General features: G+C 41.5%; 1 protein-coding gene across 1 annotated transcript in view; it reads right to left on the bottom strand.

The window, feature by feature from the left end:
* Window positions 1–9,009: 9,009 nt before the first annotated feature.
* The window catches only part of NDUFA9 (NADH:ubiquinone oxidoreductase subunit A9), a 44,482-nt gene continuing 28,153 nt past the window's right edge, over window positions 9,010–25,338 (bottom strand). Inside the window, exons 8-11 of the mRNA XM_041736373.1 lie at window positions 24,982–25,058; window positions 19,021–19,116; window positions 11,964–12,030; window positions 9,010–9,302 (exon numbers count right to left, since the gene is read on the bottom strand). Coding sequence (XP_041592307.1) covers window positions 9,132–9,302; window positions 11,964–12,030; window positions 19,021–19,116; window positions 24,982–25,058 — 411 coding nt within the window. The 3' untranslated portion in view covers window positions 9,010–9,131. The remainder of the gene's footprint in view (window positions 9,303–11,963; window positions 12,031–19,020; window positions 19,117–24,981; window positions 25,059–25,338) is intronic.

The raw sequence follows: 25,338 nt of genomic DNA, 5'->3' as shown, positions 1-25,338 counted from the left end.
ATCACTTTCATGAAAGCACCACACAATATTTACCGTTAAACATCTGCTGCCAAGAAGGCCCACACATCTATCTGCCAGTGAAGCCCCTTGCTCCATAAGGCCATATCTTTTCCCCCATACTCCCTCACCCTTGTGAGGATGATGATGAGTGAGGGCCAACCACACCATGTTCCTGGACCCCAGCTGAGGAGAAGAGAAGAGATTTAGGTTACCAAGCTAGGATTTAAATTATTACCTGAGACTGGGTGTCCCCATGACAAAATTCAGCCTTGAGATATTATTACAAAATTAAAATTGTTATTATACGACCAAGACCAGAACAATATGTGGTCAGATGGAGTTTTCACCTAAGAATAAGGTAAGAATCTCCCTACCCTATTCATTTAGCAAATACTTGTTGAGTGCCGACTAGACTTCTAGCACTGTTTTAGGTATTGCGCACATAACAGTGAATATGACAAATAAAAAGTCCTGGTTTCAACAAATGTTGGTGAGGATGTGGAGAAAGGAGAATGCTCTTGCACTGTAGGTGGAAATGTGAACTGGTACAGCCAATCTGGAAAACTGTGTGGAGGTTCCTCAAAGAGTTAAAAATAGATCTGCCCTACGACCCAGCAATTGCACTGCTGGGGATTTACCCCAAAGATACTGATGCAGTGGGGATTCCTGGGTGGCCCAGCAGTTTAGCACCTGCCTTTGGCCCAGGGTGTGATCCTGGAGACCCGGGATCAAGTCCCACATTGGGCTCCCTGCATGAAGTCTGCTTCTCCCTCTGCCTGTGTCTCTGCCTCCCTCTCTCTCTATGTCTATCGTGAAAAAACAAATAAAACCTTTAAAAAAAAAGATACTGATGCAGTGAAATGTCAGAACACCTGCACCCCAATGTTTATAGCAGCAATGTCCACAACAGCCAAACTGTGGAAGGAGCCTCAGTGCCCATCAAAAGATGAATGAGTAAAGAAAATGTGGTATATGTATACAATGGAATATTTTTTTTTTGGTTTCAGGTAATATTTATTTATTTATTTTTAATTTTTAATTTATTTTTATTTATTTTTTTAAAGAGATTTTATTTATTGATTCATTAAAAAAAATTTTTTTATTGGTGTTCAATTTACCAACATACAGAATAACCCCCAGTGCCCGTCACCCATTTACTCCCACCCCGCGCCCTCTTCCCCTTCTACCACCCCTAGTTCGTTTCCCAGAGTTAGGAGTCATTATGCTCTGTCTCCCTTTCTGATATTTCCCGCACATTTCTTCTCCCTTCCCTTATACAATGGAATATTACTCAGGCATTAGAAATGACAAATACCCACCATTTTCTTCAACGTGGATGGAACTGGATTAGGTATCAGGCTGAGTGAAGTAAGTGAGTCAGAGAAGGATAATCATTATATGGTTTCACTCATAAGGGGAATATAAAAAATAGTGAAAGGGATTATAAGGAAAAGGAGAGAAAATGAGTGGGAAATATCAGTGAGGGAGACAGAACATGAGAGACTCCTAACTCTAGGAAACAAACAAGGGGTAGTGGAAGGGGAGGTGAGCAGGGGGTTGGGGTGGCTGGGTGACAGGCACTGAGGGGGGCACTTGATGGGATGAGCACTGGGTGATATATGTTGGCAAACTGAACTCCAATAAAGATAGATGATGATAGATAGATGATAGATAGATAGATAGATAGATAGATAGATAGATAGATAGATAGATGATAGATAAATTTCAGAAGCTCTTTCCTTAAAAAAAAAAAGTAAGTCCTGGTTTCACATGGTTTAAGATTTTTAAGATGGGCACTGAGGGGGGCACTTGATGGGATGAGCACTGGGTGTTATGCTATATGTTGGCAAATTGAACTCCAATAAATAAATAAATAAATAAATAAATAAATAAATAAATAAGATTTTTAAGGATTTTAAAGAAAAATTGAAACAAAAATTGTGCACTTTGGATACTCTGGGAAAAATTTTTGTTTAATATATGCTTTCACACTGGGCCACCTGCACCCCAATGTTCATAGCAGCGATGCCCACAATAGCCAAACTATAGAAGGAGCCTCAATGTCCTTCGACAGATGAATGGATAAAGAAGATGTGGTCTACATATACAATAGAATATTCCTCAGCCATCAGAAATGACAAATTCCCACATTTGCTTCGACATGGATGGAACTGGAGGGTATTATGCTGAGTGAAGTAAGTCAATTGGAGAAGGACAATCATTATATAGTTTCATACATGGAATACAAGAAATAGTGAAATTATAAAGGAAAGGAGGGGAACTGAGTGGGAAAAATCAGAGAGGGAGACAAACCATGAGAGACTCCTAACTCTGGGAAACAAAGGGTTGCAGAAGGGGAGGCGGAGGGTGGGTGGTAACTGGGTGATGGGCACTAGAGGGCATGTGATGAGATGAGCACTGGGTGTTATATGTTGGCAAATTGAATTTAAATTTTAAAAATAATAATATACACTTTCATACTACTACTATCAGCCCACACTGTTCTGGCCCTAATCCTCCATCTGTGCTCTGACTCCCATCCCTTCCACTTCCTCCAGAACCAGGAACCACAGACTACACAGGCATCACCCCAGCACATCAAGGTTCTTGTGTCTATGTACCTCCTAATCAAGAGGGCCTGGCCATTCCCTCAGCCTGACTAAACTTTGGACAGTCTTCTTCCTGACTCTAGGTCCCTGGTCTCCCTTAGAGCATTTTCTTTAGAAAACGTGTGAAGTCTTTCTCTGCCCTTTGAGATGTATGTAAATATTTTTTAAAAGCCCTTTGTCAATTTCACAACCCAGGAATGTCTTCCTCAAGTACCATCCCCTTGAAATATAATCATCAAGGAGATGGCACCCCTATGTTCCAGTCTCTTTAGAGGGGTAGGACCCTAAGTTGGTTGCCTTGCTCCAATCTGTAGAACCACCTCTTGTCTTACAGTTAAGAACTGTTTATATTCCCTTTGGATAAAGCCAATAACAAACACTGATGACCTATCACCTCCTATGATGCTGGACCTCACAGAATCTAGATGGCCTAATGTCCTCAGGGCTTCTCCTCCAGCTCACCCCCAGCCCTTAAGAACCTGCCCATACTCAGCTTCAGTAGAGTTGAGCTTAGACTTAGTTCTGGTCTTTCACTCTGGTTGCAATAATCTTTTCAAAAACATCTCTCCCTAAGTCTGAATTTGCCTTTTTATTTGACATCCTTGAAACTTTTTCTTGCCAGATAGACCCACGTTAGAAAACCAGCTCAGCTACTTACTAATGTGGCAATTCACCTTTTTTAAGCCCCTATTTCCATTCTTTGGAAAACATGGATTACTCCCTTCCTCAGGAAAAGCACTATTACTTATGAAGTCAAGAAACCAATGCATGGACTCAGACCATCATGGTATTCCCTACTTAAGTGATACAGCTAAAGTTTACTGAGTGCTTACTATGTGCCAGGCTCAGCATTTTACATGCATTATCTCACTTAAGTCCTCACTGCAATGCCATGATGTAGACAGGTATTTATAGGTATTATTATCATCATCTTCATTTTATAGACAAGGAAATTGAGGCTGAGAAAGAGAGGTTAAGTGATTTGTCCAAATCTCCAGCTGAGAAGTGCTGGAGTTCACCTTGGAAACCAAGACTGTATAGAGCTGACCTGCTGAACCTCCAAAGTAAAGTTCACACTCCCCAGTTCTCCCTTCATAACACATGGACTCTGCCTCCCACAGATAACCACCTACTCCGTATGCCCCAGTGCATGTGCTCATGCTGTTCTCTTCATGCCAAGTGATTACTTCCTTCTCATCCAAACACACAAACAACAAACTCATGCACACTTAGATGTTTCTCAAGACAACTTTAAAATCCATTTTCTGTGGAATTTTCCCAAACCTTTCAGAAATAGCCTTTCCTTTAATACCCCAAGAACTCTTCACATATATCTCCATAGATGCTTCCATTATAGAATTTTTGTCATTAGGATAAAATATGTGAGGTGACCTTAGAGACAAGCAAAGCCAAGGGAGATATACAGGAAGGCAAGGAAGAACATGAAAGGAATTTAGAGTAGGATCAGAACACAAATAGATTTGCGGGACTACAGAGATATAATGATGAACATAGGTAAATTATAAAGGGCAATGTTGTGATAAATGGGGGGTGGGGGTGATATCAGCTGTGATGATCAAGTCATGTGCAACTTAAATTCAGAGAAAATAGGCTCCAAGTGCTCCCCCATGAGAGCATGATTTGAAGTCTTGACCAAAAAAAGGCCCTATAAATGAACACGCAGCCGGTTCCTCTTTACCATGAAAAGAACTGTCCTGGATATGAGTGTCCTAGATCTTGTGCCCAGGGCACCATCCCTGGTCACTTGCAATCTCCATACACTGAGAAGGGAATTCCAAAAGGTTTGGGATGGGACAAGTGCCTCCTTAATTGGTAAAGGTCTTCCACCTCTGCAACACTTAAAACCAAATACACAGAATGAGGCACTTCAAACCTTGATTAATGTCTCATGTCAAATTTGGGAATAGCCTCTGCATATTTGGTACTGAAAGTATTTATAGCATTTAAGAATTTAGCATTTTAGAGACTAACAGATTCATCTTATCATTCCAGTTTCAAGTGTGTATTTTATTTATTTAGACTTTGGTTTTTAAGTTGAAAGGTAGGAGAATTTTGTGAAGTTTGTAAATAGTAACCGTAATTACCAGACTTTAATATTAGTATCTATATAGTTAATTTATTAGCTTTGCTAGATTTGTTCAAGTATATAGGAAGGTTTTATATATTGCAAAACTTACACTGCAAAACTTAACAGAGAAAATAATTTATTACTTATAATTTATTATTTTTTTTAAATGAATTTAACTATCTCAGGAAATTTAAGTAAATAAATCATAAGAACTCCTTAAAACTAATTGCTGAATTCAATAAATTCATAATTAGAATTGTGGGTTGAATATAAAATTTTAAAAATTAGTTGATTATTTCAACAAATTACATAATTTGAAAATTTCTATACTGATAAAATACCCTCCCAGAAACCTAAAAATCGATATTGAGGTACAATAACTACTACTTATGTGTCTGTTTCCTGCCACTGAACTAGGAATTCATTGCATTGCATAGAAAGCATCCTTATATCCCCACCATCTAACACAAGAATGGTGGGAAGGGTAAGTCATCCAACAGCTGATATTATCTGCCATCTGCCAGGACTGTGATAAGTGATTTATCCATATACTCTCAAGAAATCTTCATCATAACCTATTTACACAGTTGAGGGAGGGAAGAGTGACAACCCAGTCACACAGCTGGGGAGAGTCAGAGCCCAGGCTGAATCCAAGTTGACTTTAGGGCTGGATCTTCCCATATCTTTTACAGTATTAGTTGAATGGATGAAAATCTTTAATGGTGGGACTTCAGACAGTATTATTTGAGCTGAGGAGATGATATGCATGTGGTAGACATGGACATAAATTGTTCCATGTGGACAAGTGACCAGGACAGAGATAGAGGATCCAATTCTGTGAACAATTTGAGAAGAGTGAAAAGGTGACAGAAAATATGAAGTCTGGAGAGAAGGAGATAAGCAAGGGAGAGGAAGAAAATAGTTTGACTTCATTTAGAAGCATCAAGAAAAGAACTGTCTGGTTCATGATTTATTCATGGAGGCCCAGGGGATATTTCCTTCATGGTCAGTTGACTGTCGTGGCATTTTGATTTGGAGCTGAGGCACAATGCCAGGTAACCCAGATTAAGCAAACAGGATTCTCAAGAGCCAAGGAAAATTAAAGAGAAAATCTCTGGCACTTTCGTCTAAGGAAGAAGTATGAGAGGACAAGCAAGGACAGCCCAAAAGAACAGTATCAGACGGGTTAGCTAACCAAGAGGTGAAACCCAGCAAAATCGCCCATAGAAGTTTGGTTATTGTGGTAATTCATGGCAAACCATGAATACTGAATAATAACTTACCTGACTAAAGTTAGCACCAGAGGTACTATGGTAGCTTTTTGCATTCTGAACTTCAAATGTGCACTCTACTGAAGAGTGTACTGTGGGGGAAGGAAATAGGAAGTCAACTCAGAAGGCTGAACCATGGTGTGCCCGGGGCCTGCCTGATAGAAAAGCCAACAGAGAATGTTAGGTGCTTGTGTTGCACAACTGGCAGGCAAGGGAGGGAAACACTACACTTTTGCTCAAATGGTGTTCAGATTTTCAAATTAAACCACTGTCACCTTGCCTGAACCCATCCCTTGATCCCCAAGGCAAGATCTCTGTGCATGCATCACAGCAATAGTTCTTAACAGGAGTGGGAAAGCCCCCTACGGGCATCTGAAAAACCTGTGGGTACCTCTGGTTATCACAATGACTGAGGGGCACCAGGAGCATTTAGTGGGCACACACCAGGAGTGGTAGGCTTACCACAGTGAATCACAAGACAGCAAATGAGGAGTTGAAATACTTAGAATCTAACTCAGTTTTACAGATATAAGGGGCATCTGAAAGGGTTTAATATATGCTGCATTAAAAAAAAAGATTTTATTTACTTATTTATTTGAAAGGGAGAGCATGAAAGAGAGCAAGCAAGGGAGGTGGGCAGGGCAGAGGGAGAAACAGACTCTCTGCTGAGCAAGGAGCCTGAGGTGGGGCTCGATCCCAGGACCCTAGGATCATTACCTAGACCAAGGCAGACACTTCACAAACTGAGCCACCCAGGCACCCCTAATGCTGCATTTCCTAAGAATGCAAGTACTATGAACCTGGAAAGGATCACATTTTCCTTTGTTCTGAACTTTACAAGAAGTTGTTCACTAAATACAGAAGCTGGTACAATGAACAGTGACAGTGCTCACCTATTTCAGTGACCAGTACAACTCCTCCCCTGCAATGTCAGGCCAGTCTACATTTTTGCCCGTTGTGACTGCCCAGCTGAAGTGAGCAATTGAAAACTTCATTATGTTTTCAGTATGGCTGTCCACACTTCGATACAATGGAGTCCATGTTGTTTTATTATGTACTACTTTCATTTCTTGTTGGTATTGAATAGGACATTGTATTTTGATTATATGTTAGATTAAAGTAGCTCTGACTTTCGTATCAGGATAACAAAGGATGCATTAGGAAATATAAAAGGAGGCACTGGCCATGACAGGAAAAGAAACACTACCCTGACTGAATCATCATTTTAGAGAAAGTATGTGGCACCATGAGTTATGATACAAATAAGAAACAGCACTGCTAGAACATGTAGATTCTGTAAGAGGAGATGCTGTACATTATAAAATTATCATTTCTTTTCAGATCACACCTACCCATGTGTGCCTATCGGCTGGCTTGTCACCAACCAGGGTGTCATCCAAAATTAACAAGTTATCTTAGCTAAAGACAAAAAGTGAAGCTGGAATTGGGCTCTTTTCCCTAGAGCATGATTCTCACATCTTAGTGTGCAGAAGAATAAATTGGCATGTTTAATAAAAATAAAATCACTAAGTCTTTTTTCTAGACATTCTGTTTAATAGGTCTGGGTAGGCCTCAGCCACTTGTGTCCCGGGAACGGCCCTACCTGGACGCAGCATTCCTGCACATTGGTGCTTTTCCACTAATTTACATACACAACTTCCAGGGACCTTTCTAAAATGCAGATCCTGATCCAACAGGCAGGGCCTGGCATTCCCCATTTCTTTTCTTTTCTTTTTTTTTTTCTTTCTTTTCTTTTCTTTCTCTTTCTTTCTTTCTTTTCTTCCTTCCTTCCTTCCTCCCTCCCTCCTTCTTTCTTTTCTTTCTCTTCTTTCTCTCTCTCTTTTTTCTTTCTTTTCTCTTTCTTTCTCTTCTTTCTTCTTTCTTTCTTTCTTTCTTTCTTTCTTTCTTTCTTTTTCTTTTTTTTCTTTCTTTCATGAGCAGGGTGAGGGGGAAAGAGAGAAGGACAAGAGGACTCCCCGCTGAGCATAGAGCCTTGCGATGCAGCTAGATCCTGAAGCCTGAGATCATGACCTGAGCTGAAATCAAGAGTCGGAGGCCTGACTGAGCCACTTAGGTGCCCCTAGCACTCTGCATTTCTGACAAGCTCCCAGGTGGTCCATGACCACACCTGAATAGCACACTTCTGTCCATATAGGGGCAAAAGACTGGAGCATGCAGACAGGGCAGGTAGGGAGAACTCATCCTCAATGTTCATGCACCTTACTCTGTGAGGATGTGGTGGACATAACCATAACTGAACAGGTTTTTTGAGGACATTCCCATCCTACAGATCAAGTGGCTGCACTGCAGTGGAATGCAGTGACCAACCCTGGGTCACCTAAAATGGCAGCGTGTCAGCCTCACCAGAAATTACATGAGTTCTTAATCATACGGCACTGAGGGATTTGCCTACACTACACCACCTGTTCATGTGGATCTTGGCTGTGATGTTAACAATTTATATAAAAAGTTCTAATTCCTAAGCATTGGCATCACTGAAGAGAGGCTGTGGCACTGCCTCTGCACCGGAGATGATCCATCCACAACCACGGATCTGAAATCATCTCTTCATTGTCCAAATGGCAGCAGGGCAAAGGCCTTGGGGAGTTCAGACACAAGCAGAGGTCTGTGGAATTACTGCAAGTAGTTTGAGAACTCATAGATACAGATGATGTTTTTACCTGTATGGACTATTTTCTTAAGTGTAGGCAGATGTCATTAAGATAAATTTTTTTAAAATACCTTAAATGTGAGTACGTGTAGATTAGTTATGCAACACTATATATTTTCTCAACTAATGGATATTAGTTGACAATCATACATCACCGGGGGATCATCACAATATTTTGATATTAAAAAGGTCTGTGTCTTCCAAAACATGCCAGGAAAAGCCTGAGAAAGGGAAATTCAAATCCCTCAAAATTTCAGAAAATAAATAATATATATGTCATTATTAAATACATATTTAAAGAAATTATGTTCAAATTCTAAATGACTAAATTTCTCATTTTACAAATGAAGACAGAAAGTTGCAGCAAAATTTATCCTCAGATGCTTTAATAGAGGGATCTTATTCATTATATACAGGATTCCCTGAAGAAAGTGGGCTAGTCACCAGCCAGGCAACCTGACCACCGAAACCCCAGGGCATCACAGGGGCAGCTAAAAGTTGACAGTCTTGGCCGGCTTCACGTCTTCAATTTCGGACAACAGCCAGCGGTAAGTACGGTGGCGCCGCAGTACCTCAATGGCCTTGAGCTCCAGGGGTGAGGCCTGAATTCCCAGGTCTTCCAAGCCTGGCAGGTGAGGCAATATCATGTCTGTGATGTGAAGCTGTGGATACACAGAACCATGGAACTCTGAGAACTGACCAAGAGCACAAAGCACTACCTCACCAAACCCTGAAATACTTAAGTGGCCCTAAGTCCTATTACCGAGACTTGTCTCCAAAGGACAGGTAGCTGGTTTTGATTCCTGGACCTCACCAAAAGTAGACCACAGGAAAAAAAGAGTTTCAGGGAAGGAAAAAGGCAAGGCCATCAAATATCAGCACAAAGGTCCCCAGCACTACCCACAAACATAGAACACTGGCTCCAGATTGAAACAGAAATCAATTTGCAATGGAGAAGCACCAGTCATCACTGTCAGGGTAGCTTCATGGGATGTCCAGGAAGAAAATAAAGTAGGGGCTAATGCAGAACCAGTCCCTTCCCTAATTCTCCCCTGTGTATGGGCTTTCTGTTTCCATTTGCACTGTTGAATTAAGGCGATAATTAGCATTGGTTCCTTGTTCATTAAGAGATAATCTATTAACCTTTGTGCTCCTACTGTACTTCACTTGGTTGCCTGATGCTCAGCAGAGATCTAAAACACCAAACCCATCTTGTTTGTAGAGAATGAGCTGGAGACGTCCACGATCCCAGACCACCCACAAGCAAATGAAGAGAATCAACTTGCATATATGGCTGCACGCTCCTTCATCCTCCCCACCTGACAAAGTCTACAATTTTTACCAGAGGGCTGTGAGGCAGCCTCCAAATGCAAAGCCCATTCAGCCTAATATATCAACGCCTGCTCCATTATCAATGTAAGAGGCACATTCACATAAAATACATTCAAGTGTTCCGAGTCAGTCTTCCTATCTAATCTTTCATGAATGTAACAAGGATATCTTGAAAAAAGTCTCAGCTTTCCAGACATGGCCTGTCAGAGGGGAGGATAACACCTGCCCATTCACATTTGTTCCCTGAGGACTACTGTCCCATCTCCTCTATATTTTAATTTTTAGAGGATAATTTGGCTGTTTCTGTTGAGAAAAGGTCAATAGATCTTCAAAGGTAGAGATGATATTTTTAGTTTACTTTGTATCCTTCCTCAAAACACTTCTACATGCAGTGTGGGAGACAGCAAGACAGACAGAACCAGAGCTCTGGAACCTAACACAACTCTCTAGAGAGACAAGAGAGGCAGCCCGAGACTGATCACAGAATGAGAAAGGAATAATTGACCTACTTAGATTAAGGTGGGCAGAGTGGAGATCTTTCTTTAAGCCAAAAATGTCTAATACTATTAACTACATTTTTAGAATAAAAACTTGAAAAAAAGGGGGGGCCTGGAGAGGCAAGAGTAGTAAGATCTGGCATATATTTTGAGGGTTGCCTGAATAATACTGGCTGATGGTCCACAGCTATGCTGCCCAATATAGTAGCCACTAGCCCAATATGGTAATTTTCTACTGAAATTTAATTAAAATTAAATAAACTTCAAGTCTTATTTCTGCTAGTCATGTTGCTAGTTGCTTTGTTTTGAACACTGCAGATTACAGAACTTTCCATCACTGCAGGAAGTTATACTGGACACTACTGGTTTAGACTGGTAAGAGAAAGGAACAAATTGAGGGAGAATTCCTAGATTTTTGGCTTGAGCAACAGAGAGAACAATGATCTCATTAATTAAGACGAGACAGCCCAGGAGAGATGTAGGCTTGTAGTTCTATTTATGGAGATCTATAAGTTTCAGAAAACTGTGTGAGACCCAAATAGATGTAAGGGACTGCAGCTGGGGAGGGTGGGGGACAGTTCAAGGCTGGAGACAAAAATGCAGCCATGAGCTTGCAAGCAGCAGCTGGGGCATGGAACATGGGGAGGGTCATTCAGAGAATGAGCAGAGATACATAAAAGGCTAAGGGCTGGGTCCCCTCAGGGAGAGGAGGGTAAACCAGGAAGGGAAACCAAAAGGCAGGGTCAAGTGAGACAAGGAAGAGCAAGGGAATATGGGGACAGCCAGAGAACAAACTGGCAAGTGAGGGTTCATGGAGAGAAGTGGTGATCGTAGATAGTCTGAAAAAGAGCAGTTTGTGGGGAGAAACAGGTGGAAAAGCCTGAACAGAGTAGGTGAGAAAGACTGAGGGAAGCAACGGTTAAGAGCAGGAATAGACAGCTCTTGGGCAGCCTGGGTGGCTCAGTGGTTTAGCACCGCCTTCAGCCCAGGGCATGATCCTGGAGACCCGCATTGGGATCCCTGCAGGGAGCCTGCTTCTCCCTCTGCCTGTGTCTCTGCCTCTCTCTCTCTCTCTCTCACTCTATCTCATGGATAAATAAATAAAATATTAAAAAAAAAAAAAGGAATAGACAGCTCTTCTGAAGAGTTATGACCCAAATGGACACAGACAAACAGGATGGTAGCTGGAAGAGACAAGAGAGAAGAAAGGGTTTTGTTTTTGAAAAACTAGAGCCCTGAGGGCATGTCTGTGTGCTGCTGGGAATGATCCAGCAGAGAAGGAAAACAGGTGAAGTCTGAGAGAAGCTGGGGAACACCCCCAGAGCTGGAGTAGGAGGTGGGGTACGTTTCAGGGCCCAAGCCTCAGGGCTTGCCTCATATAGAAGGATAATAGACAAGATCATGAAAATAACCTAAGCCAGCAAACAAAATCAATTCTGACTTATCCATCTCCGTAGGTACCTGCCCAGGCAGATGTTCATCACACATACTCACCCGCTCCACTTTATCCCTTGTTGTCCAGGGTTCAAATGGACTCATTTCGAAGAGTCGTGCCACCCACCTAGAAAAAGGAATAAATACGACACATATGGTAAGGGTCTCCAGACCTAATACTCAAGCTAACCTGCAGGATGCACCAGGGGAAAAGCTGCTGTAGAGGCAGGCATTCACTGATTTCTCTGTTTTGTTTGTTTTGTTTTGTCTTTAAGAAAATAACCGGAGGAGGAGCAAGATGGCGGAAGAGCAGGGTCCCCAAGTCACCTGTCCCCAACAAATTACCTAGATAACCTTCAAATCATCCTGAAAATCTACGAATTCGGCCTGAGATTTAAAGACAGACCAGCTGGAATGCTACAGTGAGAAGAGTTCGTGCTTCTATCAAGGTAGGAAGATGGGGGGGGGGGGGGGGGCGGGAATAAAGAAACAAAAGGCCTCCAGGGTGAGGGGCCCCGGGAGGAGCCGGGCTAAGGCCGGGGCGAGTGCCCCCAGGACAGGAGAGCCCCGACCCGGAGAAGCAGGAGCTGCACCAACCTTCCCGGGCGGAAAGGCACCCACAGGGAGTTAGAGCAGGACCCAGGAGGGCGGGGATGCCCTCAGGCTCCCGGGGACACTAACAGGCACCTGCGCGCCCAAGAGAGTGCGCCAAGCTCCCTAAGGGCTGCAGCGCGCACGGCGGGACCCGGAGCAGCTCGGGGGGGGGCTCGGGTGGCGGCTCCGCGCGGAGGGGGCTGCGCGGCCGGGAGCAGCTCGGAGGCAGCTCCGGCAGAGGAAGAGGCTTCGTGCGGAGGGGGATGCACGGCTCCGGGAGCAGCTCCGAGGGGCTCGGGCGGCTCCGCGGAGGGGGCTGCGGGGCGGGAGCGCGAATCCAACAGCGCAGGCCCCGTAGCACAGGGCGCCGGGACACAGCCCAGGATCCAGCCTCCCCGCCCCCCCACCCCCCCACAGGCAGAGGCCAGGAGGGCCCAGGACCGCAAGGACACTCCTGCCCTGAGCTGAGCAGATCAGCGGCCCCGCCCCAGAGCCTCCAGGCCATGCAGGCTGAGAATTCCGTAGTTACTGCGGGAGCTGAATCCAGGGCTCCAGAGCCAGCCACTACTGGGGTTGTTCCTCCCCGGGCCTCAGGGGGTAAACAACCCCCACTGAACCCTGCACCAGGCAGGGGGCAGAGCAGGTCCCCCAAGTGCTAACACCTGAAAATCAGCACAACAGGCCCCTCCCCCAGAAGACCAGCTAGACGGAAAAGTTCCAGGGGAAGTCAAGGGACTTAAAGTATACAGAATCAGAAGATACTGCCCCGTGTTTTTTTTTTTCTTTTTGATTCCTGTTTGCTTCCCCCACCGCCTTTTTTTTTTTCACCTTTCTTTCTTTTTCTTCTCTTTTTTTCTTCCTTTTTTCTTTTTTCTTTTTCTCTTTTCTTACCTTCTCTCTCTCTCTCTTTCTCCTTTTCCCAATACAACTTGTTTTTGGCCACTCTACACTGAGCAAAATGACTAGAAGGAAAACCTCACCTCAAAAGAAAGAATCAGAAACAGTCCTCTCTCCCACAGAGTTACAAAATCTGGATTACAATTCAATGTCAGAAAGCCAATTCAGAAGCACTATTATACAGCTCCTGGTGGTTCTAGAAAAAAGCATAAAGGACTCAAGAGACTTCATGACTGCAGAATTTAGATCCAATCAGGCAGAAATTAAAAATCAATTGAATGAGATGCAATCCAAACTAGAAGTCCTAACAATGAGGGTTAACGAGGTGGAAGAACGAGTGAGTGACATAGAAGACAAGTTGATGGCAAAGAGGGAAACTGAGGAAAAAAGAGACAAACAATTAAAAGATCATGAGGATAGATTAAGGGAAATAAATGACAGCCTGAGGAAGAAAAACCTACGTTTAATTGGGGTTCCCGAGGGCGCCGAAAGGGCCAGAGGGCCAGAATATGTATTTGAACAAATCATAGGAAAACTTTCCTAATCTGGGAAGGGAAGCAGGCATTCAGATCCAGGAAATAGATCCCCCCCTAAAATCAATAAAAACCGTTCAACACCTTGACATCTAATAGTGAAGCTTGCAAATTCCAAAGATAAAGAGAAGATCCTTAAAGCAGCAAGAGACAAGAAATCCCTGACTTTCATGGGGAGGAGTATTAGGGTAACAGCAGACCTCTCCACAGAGACCTGGCAGGCCAGAAAGGGCTGGCAGGATATATTCAGGGTCCTAAATGAGAAGAACATGCAACCAAGAATACTTTATCCAGCAAGGCTCTCATTCAAAATGGAAGGAGAGATAAAGAGCTTCCAAGACAGGCAGGAACTGAAAGAATATGTGACCTCCAAACCAGCTCTGCAAGAAATTTTAAGGGGGACTCTTAAAATTCCCCTTTAAGAAGAAGTTCAGTGGAACAATCCACAAAAACAAGGACTGAATAGATATCATGATGACACTAAATTCATATCTGTCAATAGTAACTCTGAACGTGAACGGGCTTAATGACCCCATCAAAAGGCGCAGGGTTTCAGACTGGATAAAAAAGCAAGACCCATCTATTTGCTGTCTACAAGAGACTCATTTTATATTTTTATTTTTTAAATTTTTTATTTATTTATGATAGTCACAGAGAGAGAGAGAGAGAGGCAGAGACACAGGCAGAGGGAGAAGCAGGCTCCATGCACCGGGAGCCTGACGTGGGACTCGATCCCGGGTCTCCAGGATCGCGCCCCGGGCCAAAGGCAGGCGCCAAACTGCTGCGCCACCCAGGGATCCCTACAAGAGACTCATTTTAGACAGAAGGACACCTACAGCCTGAAAATAAAAGGTTGGAGAACCATTTACCATTCAAATGGTCCTCAAAAGAAAGCAGGGGTAGCCATCCTCATATCAGATAAACTAAAATTTACCCCAAAGACTGTAGTGAGAGACGAAGAGGGACACTATATCATACTTAAAGGATCTATCCAACAAGAGGACTTAACAATCCTCAATATATATGCCCCGAATGTGGGAGCTCCCAAATATTTAAATCAATTAATAACAAAGTGAAGAAATACTTAGATAATAATACACTTATACTTGGTGACTTCAATGTAGCTCTTTCTATACTCGATAGGTCTTCTAAGCACAACATCTCCAAAGAAATGAGAGCTTTAAATGATACACTGGACCAGATGGATTTCACAGATATCTACAGAACTTTACATCCAAACTCAACTGAATACACATTCTTCTCAAGTGCACATGGAACTTTCTCCAGAATAGACCACATACTGGGTCACAAATCGGGTCTGAACCGATACCAAAAGATCGGGATCGTCCCCTGCATATTCTCAGACCATAATGCCTTGAAATTAGAACTAAATCACAACAAGAAGTTTGGAAGGACCTCAAACACGTGGAGGTTAAGGACCATCCTGATAAAAGATGAAAAGGTCAACCAGGAAATTAAGGAAGAATTAAAAAGATTCCTGGAAACTAATGAGAATGAAGATACAACCATTCAAAATCTTTGGGATGCAGCAAAAGCAGTCCTAAGGGGGAAATACATCGCAATACAAGCATCCATTCAAAAACTGGAAAGAACTCAAATACAAAAGCTAACCTTACACATAAAGGAGCTAGAGAAAAAAAAAACAGCAGATGGACCCTACACCCAGCAGAAGAGAGTTAATTAAGATTTGAGCAGAACTCAATGAAATCGAGACCAGAAGAACTGTGGAACAGATCAACAAAACCAGGAGTTTGGTTCTTTGAAAGAATTAATAAGATAGATAAACCATTAGCCAGCCTTATTAAAAAGAAGAGAGAGAAGACTCAAATTAATAAAATCATGAATGAGAAAGGAGAGATCACTACCAACACCAAGGAAATACAAACGATTTTAAAAACATATTATGAACAGCTATACGCCAATAAATTAGGCAATCTAGAAGAAATGGACGCATTCCTGGAAAGCCACAAACTACCAAACTGGAACAGGAAGAAATAGAAAACCTGAACAGGCCAATAACCAGGGAGGAAATTGAAGAGGTCATCAAAAACCTCCCAAGACACAAAAGTCCAGGGCCAGATGGCTTCCCAGGGGAATTCTATCAAACATTTAAAGAAGAAACCATACCTATTCTACTAAAGCTGTTTGGAAAGATAGAAAGAGATGGAGTACTTCCAAATTCGTTCTATGAGGCCAGCATCACCTTAATTCCAAAACCAGACAAAATCCTAGAGGAGAACACAGGCAACACCCTTTTTGAACTCAGCCACAGTAACTTCTTGCAAGATACATCCACAAAGGCAAAAGAAACAAAAGCAAAAATGAACTATTGGGACTTCATCAAGAAAAGAAGCTTTTGCACAGCAAAGGATACAGTCAACAAAACTAAAAGACAACCTACAGAATGGGAGAAGATATTTGCAAATGACGTACCAGATAAAGGGCTAGTTTCCAAGATCTGTAAAGAACTTATTAAACTCAACACCAAAGAAACAAACAATCCAATCATGAAATGGGCAAAAGATGAAGAGAAATCTCACAGAGGAAGACATAGACATGGCCAACATGCACGTGAGAAAATGCTCTGCATCACTTGCCATCAGGGAAATACAAATCAAAACCACAATGAGATACCACCTCACACCAGTGAGAATGGGGAACATTAACAAGGCAGGAAACCACAAATGTTGGAGAGGATGAGGAGAAAAGGGAACCCTCTTGCACTGTTGGTGGGAATGTGAACTGGTGCAGCCACTCTGGAAAACCGTGTGGAGGTTCCTCAAAGAGTTAAAAATAGACCTGCCCAAGACCCAGCAATTGCACTGTTGGGGATTTACCCCAAAGATTCAGATGCAATGAAACGCCGGGACATCTGCACCCTGATGTTTCTAGCAGCAATGTCCACAAGAGCCAAACTGTGGAAGGAGCCTCGGTGTCCATCGAAAGATGAATGGATAAAGAAGATGTGGTTTATGCATACAATGGAATATCACTCAGCAATTAGAAACGACAAATACCCACCATTTGCTTCAACGTGAATGGAACTGGAGGGTATTATGCTGAGTGAAATAAGTCAATCGGAGAAGGACAAACATTATATGTTCTCATTCATTTAGGGAATATAAATAATAGTGAAAGGGAATAGAAGGGAAGGGAGAAGAAATGTGTGGGAAATATCAGAAAGGGAGACAGAACATAAAGACTCCTAACTCTGGGAAACGAACTAGGGGTGGTGGAAGGGGAGGAGGGCGGGAGGTGGGGGTGAATGGGTGACGGGCACTGAGGGGGGCACTTGACAGGATGAGCACTGGGTGTTATTCTGTATGTTGGCAAATTGAACACCGATAAAAAATAAATTATAAAAAAAAAAAAAAGAAAGAAAATAACCAATATCCTGACACCACTACCTGTGAAGCTACCTTTCCTTTCAAGCTAACCTAGCCTGCCTGCCCTAACTGGCGGCAGTCCTATTCTCTACAGAATTGAAAACTAAAATAAAGTCATTACTACCAACAAAACAAACACTAAGTATCCAACTTCCATAGAAGTCAGTACAATCTGATCTAATCTAAGACTCAGACATTCAAATAAGCTTCTGTTAAGGATGCAGAGCAAGCTGAGTAGTACACAAGATATAAATTGTAATCCTTAAAAGCAGGGGCCCCAAGGGAACCAAAAAAATTCAAAGGTAAGGAGAAGCCTAAGACATGTGATTCAAATCAGGAAACAAACATTAAACAACAGGAGGGGAGAGCTGCCTGCCTCACTTAATGCCATCTGTCCATTCTTACTGAAAACAGTTTTCTTTATCTGCCACCAAGTTCCCATTAAGTATCCTCAGGCAGTGGGTTTCAGCCTGCATCCAGGCTCCCACAGAGCACTGGGGGCGAAGGCTGGAAGTACATGCTCTGAGTATCACCCATCACTATAGTTAGACCAGCTCTGCTGGTATCTGATTTACCTAGTTGGTCTTTAGTGGGTCACTGAACATGAGGTTCCACAGCTTTTTAAAAACTTAAAAACACCATTCCAATGTGCATAAAAAAGTGAAAAAGGAAGCTGAAGATTGGTCAAAGTTTCTTTTTTTTTTTTTAAAGAAACATATTTATTTATTTATTTATTTTTTTAATTTTTATTTATTTATGATAGTCACAGAGAGATAGAGAGAGAGGCAGAGACACAGGCAGAGGGAGAAGCAGGCTCCATGCATCGGGAGCCCGATGTGGGATTCGATCCCGGGTCTCCAGGATCGCGCCCTGGGCCAAAGGCAGGCGCCAAACCGCTGCGCCACCCAGGGATCCCTGCGCCAGGAACATATACAGTCTCAGATTTCAAACAACCTGACCCAACAACACTTTACTGATAACTGTGTTAGATCCCAAGCTTTCTGATGATCTAGTGTAATATCCTGAGTCCCTAAGTGCCTTGCCTCAGACATAGTAGGCATTCAAGATATATTTGTTGAACGAATGCAGGGGTGAAGTGCCACGTTGGTTTTTAAGTCAATCCCTGACAAACTGGATGTGAAAGTCTCCCAGACCAGACCACTAGCATGTGACATGATTCTGAGATTCTAAACCTGCAACGGGAAGAAGTGAACCAAGAAGCAGGCCAAGAAGAAAGAAGATACGGCAACCACAGGTCAAGTCTGATCAACCCAGTTCCTTTCCCCAACTGCATGATCATACTGGTTTAATAAAGAAGGCTCCCTTTCCCACATCTAGGTGATGGTATGAAAAGAGAGGGAAATCTAATTGCTCCTTTATACAACCTGCCGAGCAAGACACTTCTCTAAATTAAAATTAAGTGGTTTCTAATGAGAGAATTTGAAGAGCTGCAGAGTGATCTCTTAACACATTTTCTTCTCATCCACATTTCCACATTTCCCTTTCTTAGACACCTCTGGATATGTCCTAGACTTAAGATCAAGACATCAGGAGTGCCTCCTAGTTAGAGATTCAGAGGCTCTACTGTAATGAACATACTCCCTATAATCCTAAATGAGAGCATTACAAACAAATGTATCAAGTTGGCTCTATTTTAGAAGGCATAAAAAGAAATGCTCTACTTACCGATAGGCAAAATGTGGCAAAGGGTACGGCAGGAAGGGTCTGTGAGCCACAGCAAAGACATATTGCACCAGGTCAAAAAGAAGGTACCGATTGGGCCTATAAAAAGAAAATTACAGTTCTTCAAATTATTTGCTCCTTTCAAATTTTCTTTTTAAATTTAACAAGATAGGGGGATCCCTGGGTGGCTCAGCGGTTTGGCGCCTGCCTTCAGGCCAGGGCATGATCCTGGAGTCCCAGGATCAAGTCCCACATCGGGCTCACTACATGGAGCCTGCTTCTCCCTCTGCCTGTGTCTCTGCCTCTCTCTCTCTGTGTCTCTCATGAATAGATAAATAAAATCTTTTAAAATAAATAAATAAATAAATTTAACAAGATAGCATTTTCCTTATGAAAGAGAAAACACATGCACTGCAGTAAATACAGATTGGCACAAAGAAAACTCACCCATAATCCCATCAAAGACAACGCTAATATACTTAATGTAGCCTTCTTATCCCCTTACATATGCACATTTTTTTTTTGCTTTTATAAATGTAAGATTACAGAGGTCATCTTATTCTATAATGTCTTTTATTTAACACTGAATCCCAATCACCTTTTTATGTCATTCAATATTCTAGTGCATGTTTAACAATCACATAAATTGTATTGTGTGTAATAATAACTATTTGATAAAATGCCAGTTTGGGGAAGATATTTAAGCTATTAAAAATATTTTTTTCCCTTTATAAGATCATGCTTTAATGAACAATTTATAGTAAACATTTTTTATAGTAAATATTTGTACTTATCCATAATTATATATTTATAATGTATTCTATAAGTGGAACTGGCAAAGAGTATGCTTGGAAATTTTAAGGCTTTTATTGAATATTTCCCAACTGCCTTCTAAAAACGTCATATCAGTTCACATAAAATGCTAGCAGCCCCCTCACTAAAAATGAGTTTAGTCATAAAAATAGGCAAATAAAACTGTGACAATCTTCTAGGTAAAAAAGGTACCTCAACATTCTAATTTGCATTACTGTAATCCTGGAGATTAATTTTTTCTTTTTTTTTAATATTTTATTTACTTATTCATGAGAGAAGCAGAGACATAGGCAGAGGAAGAAGCAGGCTCCCTGAGGGGAGCCCGGTGTGGGACTCGATCCCAGGACCCCAGGATCACGACCTGAGCCAAAGGCAGATGCTCAACTGCTGAGCCACCCAGGCATCCCTAATTGGTTTTTCTTTATATAGTTTTAGCTACGTATACTTCTTTCTTTCCTCTCTTTCCTCCTTAAGTCTGTCTATAAAGAATGATTTGTAAGAATTCTTTATATTTTAATGATTCCATTGGCAAAATTTTTTACTGTTTCTATTTTGCTTTATAATGTTTAAGTGTTTTGTGACATATATAAGTTTAAACATTTCACTTAAACAAAAGTTCTGATTTATTTTATGGTTTGATTTCATATTTAGAAAATCCTTCTATAGTCACCAGTGACATAAATTCCCACATATTTTTTCTTTTTAAGATTTTACTTATTTGAGAGAGAGAGAGCACAAGAAAGGAGAGGTCAGAGGGAGAAACAGACTCCCTGCTCAGCAGGAAGCCTGATGCAGGGCTCAATTCTGGGACTCCAGGATCATGACCTGAGCCAAAGGCAGACGCTTAACCAACTGAGCCATCCGACATATTTTTTCTAATGTTTTGGGGTTCTTTAATCCATAACATATGTTCCTTTTGCAAGCTATTTTTGTAATGATATAAAGATATAATACCATTTACTGAATAATCTACCCTTTCCCCATATTTTGAAATATCACATACTGTATTCTTTATTATTACATGCTTGAGACTGCTTCTAGATTTTCTATTCCACAGATCTGAATAGTTTTGTACTGGTACAACCTCACTTTAATAATTATTATTGCTTATAATACATTTTAATATCTCTTCACCTGTTTTTGCCTGGTCCCCTTTGTCTCAGAAAGCCTATGAGAGCTGAAAGTTAGATGAGTGTGATTCAATGAGACACTCCTCACTCTGACATTTCAGCAAACAAAAACAAAAAACATGAAAACGTCAGCCAGGGGAACTATCAGACAAAGGCCTCAGATAGCTTCCTTCAAGTTCCAGAAGCATGTGGAAGAAGCACTGCAGGGCATATACACTATGCCAAAGAACAATCTGTAATCTTTACAAAGACAAGCAGTATCAGTATCAAGGGTAAATTAATTATATGTAAAAGGCTCTTCAGCTTCTCTGAAGCACTCTGTGTTCCATTAACTGTGACTCAAAGACCGGTTCAAGTGCCTCTGCTCACAGAGAAAGGTACACTGAAGCCATGTCCTTCCCAGCTTCAGTTTCATGGTTCAGCATTATAGGCATTCCTTTGCAAACAGCCTCAGCAACCCCTTATCCCTCAGCTGCCTCTCCACTATACTAGCACAGCAAAGTCCCTTCTCTGGTTCATACAAGTGTCTGCCTTCTTTGCACCAGAACCCCAGCAAGACAGAGTTGCAGAGAAAACAGAGCTGGGCAATCTGGCTTCACCTATCCTTCTGACTCCTACCTTCAGATGAAAGACTCAGTTCTGCTTTGCTACCCTACTATGCTCTCCTAGGAGGTGTTCTGTGCTCCCAGGGAATACTTTCAATCTTCTCCTCTGTCCTCAAGTTTTCCACATACCTCTCTGATCCACCCTGCCCTGCCTTTTAGCCAATGATCTCTCCACTCAACATCATTTTCTTACTGCTGCCTTCTGAAGTACAAAACTTTTCCATGTTGGTGGAGTCTAATTTATCAGTTTTTCCTTTTATGAAGTAGGCGTTGAATATCACATCCAAAAAATCTCTGCCTGGGGTGCCTGGGTGGCTCAGTTGAGCATGACTCCTGGTTTCAGTTCAGATCATAATCTCAGGGTTGTGAGATTGAGCTCCATGTCCAATTCCATGCTCAGCATGGAGCCTGCTTGTGTGATTCTTCACCCTTCTTCTTCTTTCCCCTCTACTTCTCCCTTTACTCACACTGTCTCTCTAAAATAAACAAAATCTTAAAAAAAAAATTAAAAATTTCTGCCTAGCCCAAAGTCTAGAAGATTAGTTTTCTTCCAAAGGTTTTATAGTTTTTTTTTAAAGATTTTATTTATTTATTCATAGACACACAGAGAGAGAGAGAGAGGCAGAGACACAGGCAGAGGGAGAAGCAGGCTCCACGCAGGGAGCCTGATGCGGGACTCAATCCGGGTCTCCAAGATCACACCCCAGGCTGCAGGCGGCGCCAAACTGCTGCGCCACCGGGGCTGCCCAGTTTTATAGTTTTAACTCTTACATTTAGGTATCTAATATAATTTGAGTTAATTTTTTCATGTTATTGTGTGAAGCTAAGGGCTTATGTTTACCTTTTTGCAAATGGATTTCCCAGGACCATTTATGGAAAAGATTATCCTTTCCCCACTGAGGTGTCACAGCACTTTTGTCAAAAATCAATCATCGGGAACCCCGGGTGGCGCAGCGGTTTAGCGCCTGCCTTTGGCCCAGGGTGCGATCCTGGAGACCTGGGATAGAATCCCACGTCGGGCTCCCGGTGCATGGAGCCTGCTTCTCCCTATGCCTATGTCTCTGCCTCTCTCTCTCTCTCTGTGTGACTATCATAAATAAATAAAAATTTTAAAAAAAATCAATCATCCATAAACATGAAGGCTGCTTTCTAGACTATCAATTCTATTTAATTCACCTATATTCTATTCTCATGCTAGCATCACACAGTATTTTTTTTTAAAGAATTTATTTATTTATTTATGAGAAACAGAGAGAGAGGAAGAGACATAGGAAGAGGGAGAAGCAGGCTCCATGCAGAGAGCCCGATGTGGGACTCAATCCCAGGACCCAAGAATCACAGCCTGAGCCAAAGGTAGATGCTCAACCGCTGAGCCACCCAAGCATCTCTCACACAGTCTTTATAACTAGTTTTAGAATAAGTTATGAAATTGAAAAATTTAAGTGCTCCAAGTTTCTTCTTTGTCAAAATGGTTTTGGCTATTGTGGATCTTTGCATTTCCATATAAATTTAAAATTAATTTGTTAACTTTTGAAAAAAAAAAAAAAGCCTGCTGGAATATGGTTAGGATTGGGTTGACTAGATACATGAATTTGGGGAAAATTGCCATTTTAACAATATTGGCTCTTTCAGTACATGACCAAGAAATGTCTTTCTATTTATTGAACTCTTCTTTAATGTCCCTCAATGTGTTTTACAATTTCCTGGATACAGGTTTTATATTTGTCATAGTTATACCTAAGTACTTTTTACTCTTTTGTTGCTATTGTGAATAAAATTATTTTCTTCATTTTATTTTCAGATTGTTTCATTTGTGAATATATGGAAACCGAGTTTTATATATTGATCCTGTACCTTCTGACCCTGCGGACTTTATTAGTTCTCATAATTTTATGCATGTGTGTCTATCACTAGGTATTTAATGACTGAATTATAGAATGGACCAATGTTCTACAATTAATAACTATGAAAAAAAACCAGGACCAAAATTAAGGTCTTATGAGCAATAAGCAAAGTTTTCCCCTGGGCTAAAGAGACAAAAAGAGAAATGCAGATGCCTATCTAGTTTCACATACACAAAATGCATACGCTACCATGCCTAGCACTACTTTTCCTACCAACATGCCAAACAAGTATGGTGCACTGCAGCCTAGCAGAGACTGGAAAGGGCTGAGCAAAGGTAAAGAGGCAAAAAGCTAACTCCTCCCAGAGTATTTCCACCATGCCGTAAGCAAAGTCTATAAAGCCATTTCTGTTCTTTTCTTTGGAATTCTAGTCTAGCTACCTTTTGACTCAAGTCAGATGTCTTGGAGTCTAGTGATTTATGGACCCTAAGAGGAACACACTTTTGGGGGCTAATTCTCCTGGAGTATATTACTGATTGCATGCTAACATACTGAACTAGGAACTCAGAGAGAGGCATACATCTTGCAGCCAATAGATATGGAAACACAATATAGTTTTTTGCACTGACAAAAATTTTAGTAAATTAAGCCTATAATAATATTGAAATGAATTCATATGAAGTAAAACTCCTGGGAATATATACTATGTTTCCTGGCTTAGAGAGAAAAGTGTCTTTACTCTGGAAGCAAATATTTCTTAAGAGTTAAGCTATCACTTAATTGTTGAATCAGATCCTCACCATTCATGGAACATTAGGTATCATTAGTTTGCTTCATAAAATGACAGGGTTCTAGGCCAATTATTAGGTGGATTTGGTACTTTTCTGTCTGCTGGACTGAGTCTTAAATTTTAATTATAGTTAAGTCAGAAAAAAAAGGTCCTAAACCCAGTGACAAGATTTAATAAAACTCAGGTGAGTCATATAGCTTAACCGTGCCCCATCTGTCTAAAGAGCAAAGAGGGCATATCCTAAATGATCAGTCTTGCACAAGAATAGCAACTGTACCCTAAACCAGCCATTTCCAAGCTTTTTGGGGCATTGCAATACTCTGTCAAAAGCAATTTGATTTTGCAACTATTCTTACTCTCTGAAAGTATTCTGTGTTTTCGAATCTGTAGTAACATCCTTTTATATGTTAAAAACATCACTGGAGTAGTACAAAATCATCCTTGGTGATCGCTGGACTAAGTATATGTAATAGTCTAGAGCAGTGGTTTTCAGACAGAAAAGTCACTTATTAAAGCAAATTCCCTGGTTTGCTCAAAGTCTGATCTAATAGAACCATTCAGGAGATTCTGACAATAGTACCCTCCGGACACCTCTTTGAGGTACACTGACCTTGGGGCTAAAGGAAGAAAATTTCTGGAATAAAAACAGTTGAATAAAGACACTAAAAATGCAACAAATAAGTGTAGAGTGACATGTTTAGACATTATCGTTCTTGTAAATCATTACAATTTGTTCACTTTAACAGGCAGCACAATTTTAAAGTCAAACTCTAGTCACCTACCCAACAAAGGCAAAAGATTTCCCTTTGGCATCTGGATCCTTAATTGCATTAACAATTCCTTTTGATACATCCACAACCTGTCGGAATTTGTAACACATGTTTAAGTAATTGTTGAAAGAAAAAACAGAGAGGGGGGGGGGCGGGAGGAAAGGAAGGAAGGAAGGAAGAAAAGGAAGGGAGGAAGGAAGGGAGGGGGGGAGGGAGGGAGGGAGGGGGGGAGGGAGGGAGGGAGGGAGGAAATCAGACGGCATCAATCACAACTTCCTGCCCCTCCCACCCCCAAGCAAAAGATTAAATTAAAATAATGGAATTATGTTTCCAGAAAGTTCCTTAAAGAACCCACTTCTCAAGGGCTCA

This window comes from Vulpes lagopus, chromosome 21 (genome assembly GCF_018345385.1).
Source record: "Vulpes lagopus strain Blue_001 chromosome 21, ASM1834538v1, whole genome shotgun sequence".
NCBI lineage: Eukaryota > Metazoa > Chordata > Mammalia > Carnivora > Canidae > Vulpes > Vulpes lagopus.
The sequence above is the reverse complement of the archived record's forward strand: the minus strand, read 5'-3'. Positions and strand labels throughout refer to the sequence as shown.